We start from the raw sequence: 11,348 nt of genomic DNA, 5'->3' as shown, positions 1-11,348 counted from the left end.
CTTTTCTTCTTTTGTATTTAATTTTTTTTTTCTGTTATTATTGAACATTCTTGTTTTCAGGTCTTTGCTGGAATTGAAACATTAGTTGGTATGAAGCAGGATATTAATAAGGTTTGTTACACAGCTTTGTTACTCAGATTGTTTCTGTATCAGATCTTGAACTGAGTGCCTTTTGGGCAGTTATGAGAACAAAACATCACAGTAATTTAAAAAATATAAAACACTTCCTGCTTCAAATGCAGTCCTAAGTGCAGTCCCTTTATACGTTATTTCCATATATAAAACACCTATGAAAATCCAATTACAAATTGAACCAATTAGAAAATATTAATAAGATAAAATAATTATATGTGGTTAGTAGCTACTTTTTGGTGCAAGTATAACTCTAATAATTCATACTTAAAATTAAGTCTAATGTTTCTATGTGATGTTAAGAACTTTCCAGATCAGATACTGAAAGAGAAAGAGGAGTCCACTCAAGCTCTTGGAGCCGGCAACCTCCCAGATCATATGTCTGGAGACGAGATGTCGGATGAGAATTTATTGAATTACTAGTCTCCTAGGATATGATTGCTTTTTGAGACTTTTTTTTTTCTTAGTATTCATTTTGTTTTCAATTTAGCTTTTGATGTGGTACTATCTCTACTTGTATGCTTTTATGTTTGTTGATGGTGACTTGATGTAAGACTTTTCATATTTGATTTTGGTACCTATTTTAGATACCATATCATATATGCTTGATTTATATGAAATCGGTGGTAATACCACTATTTTTCAAAAAAATTATATGTGGTTAGTTTCCAAAAACAAAATACTCACAAAAGACCACTTAATTAAAAGATGGCGGTCAAGGGATTACAGGATGTCAATTTTGTGGGCTGCTTGAGACAGTAGACCGCCGAATTCTTTATTAATACCCAAAATTAATAAAAAATTACGGATTCTAATCAGTTTTGTAGCATTTTTTCAAAAGGACCCAAACCGGTTAGTAGCTAATCGGAAATTAGCTTATCTTTCCGGTACTCCAACAACCGGATCCATTCAAAATGTCCGGTTATTTGCTAACCGGAAAGATAATACCGGTTGTTGGTTAACCGAACTCAGAACTCGGACCCGGTTATTGCATAACCGGAAAGAGAGTGGGGGGCGGGCTGGGGCGTGGACGCGTGGCGGCTTGGGGGCTCCGCGTGGCTTGGGGTGGATTTACTGTGGGCGCGTGACTTTCGTTTATATATTGGTTTTGGGCGGTTTTGGGCGGTTTTGGATGGGTTTGGCTGCGAGGAAGAGAAGCAGGGCTTCAAACAAGGCAGAGGAAAAGAGTCAGAGGACTGCAAATCAGGTTTTTATTTATTTATTTATTTATTTCGTATTAAAATGGTTTATAGTATTGATTAGATTGTGACGATATTTTTGGAATATTATTTAGATTGTTTGGAAGTTTATTTGGAAATATTTGAAATATTTATTTGGAAAATTATTAGAATAGTTATTTGAAATATTATTTGGAAATAACGAAAATAATTTTTTAGAACCATGAATAAGACAAATATACATGTCTGATATGGTAATGCATGCCTTTGTACCGCGAAGTGATATTTGAAATATTGTTCATATTGTTTAGAATTTATAATATTTTTTAGATTGAGATTATTAGTTCAATAATAATAATTTATATTGTTTTTCGAATAATTTAGAAATTTTCAAAACGGTATAGATTATTATCAAAATAATTTTGATAATTTGGAATTGCTACAAATTAGTTTAGAAAGTTCCAAAAAGGTTTAGAAAATTGTAAAATAGTATATAATAATTTAGAGTAATTTGTAAAATTGAAAAATGGTTTAGATTCCGATGCATGTCTATGTACCGTGAAGTGAAATTGAAAAAATATTTAGAGTAATTTGTAAAATTTCAAAATGGTTTAGAGTAATTTGTAAAATTCTAAAATTGTGAAAAATGATTTAGAAAGTTCCAAAATAGTGTAGAATATTTTAGAAATAATTAAAATGATGCCCGAATAATTTAGGAAGTTTCAAAATAGTTTAGAGTAATTTGTAAAATTCTAAAATGTTAAAAAATAATTTAGGAAGTTCTAAAATAGTGTAGAATAATTTAGAAAATTTTAAGATGGTGCCTGAATAATTTAGAAAGTTTCAAAATAGTCTAGAATAGCGTAGAAAGTTCCAAAATAGTTTAGAAATAATTAGAAACATCCAAAACGGTTTTTACTAGTTGAAATTTTTTGAAAATAATGAATTAACTTTGAATTAATTTTGTAGCATGGCAGACGAAATGAATGATGAAATAGATATGGCGCGGGGTACTTTTAGTGATCTGTTGTGGATACCGCACAGCAGTCACAGAGTGTGTCAGACTTCTGAGGAGGTAAGCAATTAGTTATTTCTTTTTTTTTTGACTTGTTCAGAAATATAGTCTTATTTTAATTTCTAATTTTTATTTTCGGTAATGTAGAAGAAAGAGGTTATAGTCTTATGTTCAGAAATATAGTCCAGATTTGCTTGACTAACATTATACCCAACCAATTTATAAATCTCATTCCGAAGATAATCAAAGTTGTGGTTCGCGGTTAGCGGTAATGAGTATTTAGCTCGGGTACTGTAAAATACCCCATCATCATTGTATTGGATTTCTCCTCCAATATAAATCTTCACACAAATAGTTCTATCCATTTTTAGTTTCAATTGGTCTGGCAATTCAAAAAATAACAACATATAAGTAATTAAAAATTGTCCGAACCTCTGAAAATTATTCTATATTATTTTACAATTTCCTAAATTATTCTAGCCCATTTTGAATATTCCTAACTTATTCTGCACCATTTTGCAATATCCTTAACTATTTTCAAATTTTATAAAATATTCTAAACCATTTTGGAATGTTCGAAAAAATTCTAAATTATTTGGACAATATCCTGAACCAGTTGAAATGAACTAATTAATTATATTACAAATTAAAATTAAAATAAAAAATAAACTATTTTTAGTCTAAACAATATATGTAATTAACCTATTTTTAGTTATCGATTGGTACAAATAACAACATAAATAATTACAAATTAATTATAAAAAATAACCTTTTTCTTTTTTATCTTCCTTTATCTTTGCCTGAGTGTCTTCCTTTCTCTCCGTCTGAGTGTGATCGTGTGCTTCATATCTGTAGCAGATTACAAAACCGGTTAGAAGAAATAATAATTAACATAATTTCAAAAAAATATAGATAGTTAACAGATAAAATAATTAACATAATTTCAAAAAAATATAGATAGTTAACAGATAAAATAATTAACATAATTATTTATTTACTGATAGAGCAAGTAATATTTGTTTACTGAGTTATTTTTGTATGAGTGATTATAATTGATTCTAAACAATCTAAACAAATAAATTCTAAACAATATTTCAAAAATTTATTTAAATAAATTCTAAACAATCTAAACAAATAAATTCTAAACAATCTAAACAAATAAATTCTAAACAATATTATTCCAAATAATTCTAAACAATATTTCAAAAAATTCTAAACAATTATATTTCAAAAATTTATAAAAATTCTAAACAATCTAAACAAATAAATTATAAACAATCTAAACAAATAAATTCTAAACAATATTATTCCAAATAATTCTAAACAATATTTCAAAAAATTCTAAACAATTATATTTCAAAAATTTATAAAAATTTCGACATAATTTGAATACAAAGAACTGGAGGAGAAATCTTCATTATATTTCAAAAATCGATAGTTAAAAAATAATAACTTAATTATAAAAAAAAACTTACTTTTTTTCTTCTTTCGTTTCTCTCTGGCTGAGACTCTTCCTTTCGTTTCTCTCTAGCTGAGAACTATCTGCGGGTTATATAACCGAGTGATACGAATTTCCGCTGCACTGTTAACCGAATACAAAACCGGTTAATCAATAACCGTGCACATATTACATTTCCGGTGCACAAATAACCGGTTTCATATATTTTCGGTTAGCCTCTAACCGAACATATTGAATTTTTCCGGTGCACAAATAACCGGTTTCATATTTTTTCGGTTAGCCCCTAACCGAAAATATTCAATTTTTCCGGGCACTCATTTACCGGAAAGATTACTATTTTCCGGTTATTAGAAGACCGGGTTGGGTACTTTTGAAAATAAATTACAAAACTGGTTAGAATCCGTAATTTATTATTAATTTTGGGTATTAATAAAAAATTCGGAGTAGACCGTCTACTACTGAAATAGTGAAATGTTCCTTTGTTCAAACAATTTGATTTTGGATGGAGAAATGTCAAGATTACTTCATAGAATGGCACTCAATCAGATATTTAAGACATTGCACATACACTACCCAAAATAAAATAAAATAAAATAACAAAACAGCATTAATTCCTGTTGATAATGAGTGCAGTATGCCGGTGTATTTGGAACCATAAAAATGAATTCTGCTTTGAGAGAACATTAAAAAGTTAAAATCAATAGAAATATGGTCTTACTAATTATATCTATTATTTCATATTGGACAGGTAATGTAGACCAGAATATCAAGGAAAAAGCTGGAGAATGGACCACTCTCCACCTTTGAAGCCTTGATTGATTCAATATCTTGTATTTTTTGAAAATGTGCCTATTTAATCTGTTGCAGCTTTCACTTTTAGGAGGCTGAACAAGGGCTTTTCCAGTGGACTACCACTAGACCCCCCCTGAACAAGGGATTTTGTTTCATTAGAGTTCAACAGGTCAACATAACATAGCTTCTTTTTAATCTTATGGGCTTGACAACTTTGTCGTACTTTTGGGCCGACTTTTGTGTTTTAAAAACAAGTTTAATTGGATCCGCAATGAATCCTAACTTATGAGTCGCAACGAATCATGGTATTATTAATTTTGGATATTTTGTAAATGTTACGAATTTAACTTTTTTAGTTTTAAATATGCTATGAATGAAAAACAGATTTTGGGACGTAGGATTTTGGTGAAATTTTTAGTACATGGCGCAAAGATAGACAAAAAAAAATATTTGATAGGAAAACCGAGTTGGCAATTATTATTAGCAATTATGAAGAAAACGAAATGAAGATAAAGTATAATAGTTTGCACAACAAGTAGCCCCATATCTCAATCCGAGTTTTTTCGTTGCTCTTGGTTCACAATCAACCAACTATTTTTTTCTATTTACGTGTTTTAAGGACTTGTACACCGAGTCTATATAAGATGCATCTATTGGCCTTTCTTCTCCACAGGTGCCTATCTTCTTTCTTCCCAAATCGACAACGCTTCTTCCGATAAATCCAAATTGACGCAAATAAAAGGCAGAATCGTCTTATCTTGGAGAGAATCGCCTCCAAATCGTGAGAATTGGTCTCGAATAGGTCGAGACTCGATTGATTCGGCCGAATCACCACTATTTAACCTGATTTTTCTATGAAAAATTGGCCACCGCGTAACTCGGTCAAAAATCGGATCTGCATCGTCCGATTCCGTTCCGACTAGGCCAAGTTTGCATACTATGGTTATTTCCCTTTCACATTTTAGGGAATCAGCCTCCGAGCACTGACACACAAAAAAAAAAAACATTTTAGGGAATCAGGATACTCTAAAGTAACTCAAATTTTGGTTGTTGTGCATTCTACTCCGGACCTAATTAATTCATATTTCTTTGGTACGCTCCAGATACAAATTCAAAATTTGAAGTACTTTTGATATCTGAGCCAATTTTGAGGTCCATTTCTCTTCTCTACACAATCATTTTTCTAATTTCTAATAATAACTTATTGAATGTTCCTTTAATATTAAATTTGAAGTAAACATGTAAGATTATATCATAAAAACAAAAAAAAATGACCCGAGCAATAAGCGGTGCTGCTTAAGCAGTGAGTCTGGCGAAAATATTTCGCCATGGCGATCAGGACCGTGCCCCCCACCTCCCGCGAGTGCGAGTGCGTATCCCCTGAGATATCTCATGTTTTGCATGACCGACGTGTTCGGTGTCTATTCGGAGGTGACGTAGGGGCCTAGGAGTGCACAAAAAGTTAATGACTCGAAACTCAGTTCGAAATTAATTCGGATTCAACTCACTATAACTTGAGTCAAAACTGACTCGAGTTTATTGACTCGGTTGATTTATGAGTCGAATCCAAGTTACCTCCAACTCAGTTCGGAATCAACTCAGTTGGACTCATCATACCCAATCCTAATTCATATATTTCTAATTTTTGAGCCTCCCAAAATCTTATACCTGCTTTTCACATTGCCGCTTGAAACTTAAAAAAAAAAAAAAATCAGAGAAGCGACTAAACCTAATCCCCATTCCCCACTTTGTGTTCGCCTAGCCACATCAGCCCAGCTTCTGCCCTCCGGCCTCTCAAGCTCCCAGCCTCCGCTTTATTAGACTTTGTACTGTTTTGTTAGATTTTATCGGTTTGGTAATTTTTAATTATGTACTATTTTGATATTTTCATAATTTTTAATTATGTATTGATCATTATCTCATTATGTATTGTCTTTAATTGTGTATTATTTTGATAAAATATGTAATATTTTTTTTGTTAGAATTAAATTAGACTGTCTCACTATATACTACATTATGAGTCACGAGTTGACTCACTTCGACTTGAGATGCTCGCGAGTTGATTCCAAATCAGAGTTTTTGACTCGGAACTGGATTAGCGACTCAGACTTAACTCGGCTCATGAGCAGCCCTAAGGGGGCCAGTATTATTTGAGCTTTGAGATTCGCGCAAACGTATTGCAACGGTTGAGATTTTCTGAAAAGTCACGCAAAATATGAGATATCTTAGAGGATGCGAATTCGCACTCTCCTCTCTCTTCCACTTCATCTCCATCTTTTTCATTTGAGTCAGTGCTTCTGTCTGGTGAATCTGGTTATCGTTTTCGGTGCTTCCACCTAGTGGATTTGGTCACTGCTCATTCCTTTGTCGTTGTTCGAGCCGGTGCTTCCATCTAGAGGATTTGGTAACCATTCTTTGATTCTCCCACTTCGTGGATCTAATCATCATCCTTATGGGGGTTTTTGGTCTCCAATACCAGCGGTTCGCTTTTCTTACCTTCTCTTGAGCTTTTTTTCTCATCTTTGGCAATGAAAGAGTAGGTGAAACGAGTTATACATATAGTTACTTTATATATATCTTCAAAGAGGAGGGTTCAAATGCACTTTATCCTTTTTCTCCGTTTTCAAAGTCCGAATAGTCAATCCGAACCGTTAGATGCTATTTATATATTAAGATGTGCTTGGAGACCAAGTTTTACATTTTTTGGAATTTTTTTTACTATTTATTAAGCCACTTTGAAAATCGCTGATCCAATGGTCCAGAAAATGTAAAATCAGCGATTTTCAAAGTGGCTTAATAAATAGTAAAAAAATTCTAAAAAATGTAAAATTTGGTCTCCAAGTACATCTTAATATATAAATCGCATCTAATGGTTCGGATTGACTATTCAGACTTTGAAAATGGAGAAAAATGATTTGAAAGATAAGGTGCATTTAGGTGCACAAAAATTTGGGTGCATTTGAACCCTCCTCATCTTCAAATAAATGTTAAGTTACAAAATAAATGTCAGTTTTTGTAATGATGATGTTATGTCTAGTTTTGTGCTGCTTTTCGCTTCTTATTTTTATTTTATTTTTATTTTTTGTTTCGAGGTGACTGTCCTGGACTGGTTGATTTAGTTCCCAGTCTAGTTCGATTCAGTGCCTACTCAGCTGATGGGTGATTGTCCAGTCCGGTCGATTCAATTCCCGGTCTGATTTGGATTCAGTGACTTTTCAACTGTGATATTTGTACAGATGATACTATTGCTAAGCTCTCACCACTCTAATCAAGCAAGGATGATCAATCTGCGTCCACATGATGCACATCTTTCTGTGTGTTTTTTGTTTTGTTTAGCTGTATGTTTTTCATAGATACTAGTTGTTTAATCTTATGTAACAGCTACATTTTATCAATGAAACTGCCTACGGTCTTTCAACCAAAAAATAAAAAAAAATTTGCTTATGATCGTCAAAAGTAAAATGAGTCAATTTCTTCCAAATACATATGAAAGCTATAATTTAATCTCTCCCCACTCTGTACGACATGGGTAGAAATTAGAAGTATAGTGAGGAGTTCCATTCTTCATTATTAACTAAATAAAAAAATATAGTGAAACAGAATTTTAGTTAGTAGAGAACTAGAGAGTCTGATCTGACCTGCTTGCCCTCTTTCAACAACAGCTTGATAAACAGATTCAAGCTAACACGAGTTTGAGGTCGAGTTAGATCAAACTTAAGTAATGACAAACTGAATTAGAATTGAATGAGCTAATTATAATTTTATATTTTTTAGTGGACAGTTGCCATTTTTTTTTGGTCGAGTGCAATTTAGGTCTGATAGCTATCAGAAAAAAAAAAAAAAAAGGGTTTGATGAATATCAGAATCAGAAGCGTATGATGTGCGTTAAAATTCGTGCGCACAATTCCAAAGCAGGAGCTCGCACGATTTTAAAAGGCATTGGACGACTTTGATGACCATCAGAATCCAAATTTACTTCCCTGACTATCAGACCTATACTTTTTTTCTTCTGATCTGCTCTATTATTGACCGTCAGATCCCACCCTAATTTAGGTTCGATGGGCATATCTACCGTAGATTTTCATTATAAATTCATTAACACATCGGAAGAAATAACGGGACTGAGTGAAACGAATTTGGTTAATTCTAAAATCCAAAACCCGATAACCACAAACCAAACCCAACAGATCTTTCGACCTTTCTCCTCTCCTCTCGCTCTCTCTCGTCCGCGTCGTCTGCTCCTCTCAACCCTCTGCCAGCTCTCTCCCGCGCGCGCAACCCTCTGTCGCCTTCCTCTCTCACAGCGCGAGCGTTTATCACTTGCAAAGGTACTGTCTCATGACCTAAAAATTGATATGTTTCATATGCTAATTTATCTTTTTTCTCTTCGGTGTCAATTAATTTCATGCACTGGAATCCTAGTGCCTGGTACCTGAACCCCTAATCGATATGACCAATTTAGGATACTAGGTGGTGGTCTCTTTGTTGAGATTGAGAATAACTGACTCGATACTTCTCATCTAATTAGGTGTTTGTTGAGAATTACGATTTATTTTATGTTGATTGAGATTTAGATACTCGGTAAGTGTGTTAGAGGTATATAATGAGAGAATCAGGGACCTACTTACCGAAAGCACTGGCCAAACAGCAAAGTGAGAAAATTTCTTACCGCATAGTTCTTTTTTACCTAAAGTTTTCTGAAAATTTGACCGCTAGAGAAGTATTGGAATAAGAATTAGTAGGATAATGAGAATAGGCATTCCAGTTCCTAGAGAAAGTATCTTTTAGAACTTAGAAGTATTTATTTTTCCAGCTTAACATTTGCTATTTTGCATCTTTTAATTTTTGCCTTGTACCCTTTATAGATACATCCGAGGATTGTCTATGCATGAAATTGCTTAATTAAAATAATAGTAAGTTGAAATCTAGAAAGGGGTTTGGGCTGTAAGTTTTGTATTTGCTAAGTGTGAAAAGGGATCCTGATTTCACATTGCATGATAGAATTGCTTTATCCTCATTCTGTTGTTTCAAACTAAAGAATTTTTTCTGCAGAAGTGAGAGCCATAACTGCTCTATTTTATTAATTCCAAGTGCAACTTGGGCTTGAAAAAGTCTACAGGAATTCAGAAATTAAACTTGATAAGGAATATTATAGCTATCTTTTATTTATCAGATTTTTAGTTCTGATTAATTAAAAAGGGATTGTTAGAGTTGGGTGTAGATTTTTTATGTTGCAATTTCATATAAGAAATGATTTTGCTGGTTGCAATAGCAGAGGTTTTTTGAGTTGCAATTGAAAGGAACTTTATAATTATAATTGCATTAACAGAATTTGGTTGCAGAAAATTCAGTACTGGTTAATCCAAAGGACTTCCTTCTTTTTTTCTTCTCTCTTTAAATGATGTGCAAAAATTTAGGTTGACTGCGGCTAAATTGGTGTGATGACAAATGAAGACCAATAAAAGTCTCGAGTAGAGCATACTGAGTGTAGTTGCATATTTTAGGATTAAATGATGAAAATTTGGATACAATTAAGTATTGCTTGCCAAAGTGGGCACCCTAATTCAGAGCTAAATTTTGGGTTAAATTGAAGTTTCAGGAAACACAGTATTACCATAACAGTTTGCTTTGTGCATAAATAGTATTATGAGTAGTGCTCGGTGCAGTCCGAAATTGTACATCATTGTTATTCCAACATCCTATAACTTTCACGTCTTTGTAATTTGTATTGTATTAAAATGTCATTTTGTTTCCAATTCAATATTTTACTTTACCCTCTCCAACTCGTGGAAGCATGAGATACTTCATGCCTTTGAACCTTGCACTAAGTTCATTTCCCCTAGAGAGGTGAAATTAACAATGTCCTTTACATGGATAATATCGTTTGCCTGATTATTAGTTTGTAGACTTCAATTTTACTTTGTTACACAAGTTGAGAAAAGCAAAGAAAAATGTTCAACTAAGCTAATAATCATTATCTTTCCATAATATTTTAAAAGCCAAGGTACAAATTAATACAAGGGGTCATTACTGTACTTGTGGTGATTTTGGCTGGTATATACCATTATTGTACTGTACCAGTTTGACCAGAAGTTCTTCTTTTTTTTGTTTTATTTTCATTATATTTGCTTTTTTAGTGTCAAATTGCAAAACTGATGCTAATTTGGGTGAATAATGAACTGACTCAATTGCTCTTGAATTTGGGTGAATTGCTCTTCCTTAATTATTAAAAGATGTGCTGAATAATGACCGGTTTCTTTTCTTGACTCTCTTAGGGCTTACCTCTCCAAAAAAATGTCTCCAGGAAGTGCGTTTGCCAGCCTGGCACCAAAAACCAAAAACCTAGTAGTGGCCGGTGGGTTATCAGCTTTTGTATTTGGTGTTTATTTCTACACTATGAAAGCAGTTGGTGGTTCGGATGAGTTACAAACAGCAATTGACAAGTTTGAGAGCTTGAAGGATAAAGCCAATGGTGAAAAGACCTCATCCTAGATGATGTGGCAGAACATGATAGATCCTTTTGTTTCCTTTACTAGTTAGACTTTGCTTTACCCCAAAGTAATAAAATGTTTTATATTGGTGTAAAACCATAGATGTTCCATCAAAGACTTGAAGATTTGCTCTTTTTGCCTCATTTTGGGATTTATTATCTGGTTCTTCACAAATATTTTGCTGGGTGTGTTACTAGATATTGTGGGACCCAGTGATATGTATGATTCATAAGCTGTGATTGATCAGTTTCAAGCCTATGAAAATAACGTGTTTGAATGAG

General features: G+C 32.9%; 1 protein-coding gene across 1 annotated transcript; it reads left to right on the top strand.

The window, feature by feature from the left end:
* Positions 1-8,745: 8,745 nt before the first annotated feature.
* LOC144564681 (cytochrome oxidase assembly protein) lies at positions 8,746-11,348 on the top strand. The gene is made up of 2 exons (XM_078314284.1): positions 8,746-8,904; positions 10,852-11,348. Exon 2 carries the CDS (start codon positions 10,871-10,873, stop codon positions 11,066-11,068), a length of 198 nt encoding a protein of 65 aa, XP_078170410.1. The 5' UTR covers positions 8,746-8,904; positions 10,852-10,870; the 3' UTR covers positions 11,069-11,348.

Source organism: Carex rostrata, chromosome 13 (assembly GCF_964058835.1).
Source record: "Carex rostrata chromosome 13, lpCarRost1.2, whole genome shotgun sequence".
Lineage (NCBI taxonomy): Eukaryota > Viridiplantae > Streptophyta > Magnoliopsida > Poales > Cyperaceae > Carex > Carex rostrata.
Note: the sequence above shows the minus strand (reverse complement) of the source record. Positions and strands in the feature narration are given on the sequence as shown.

What these genes read in the sequence shown, in the direction of transcription:
- LOC144564681 (XM_078314284.1), top strand. Translation starts at nt 10,871, where the DNA reads ATGTCTCCAGGAAGTGCGTTTGCCAGCCTGGCACCAAAAACCAAAAAC.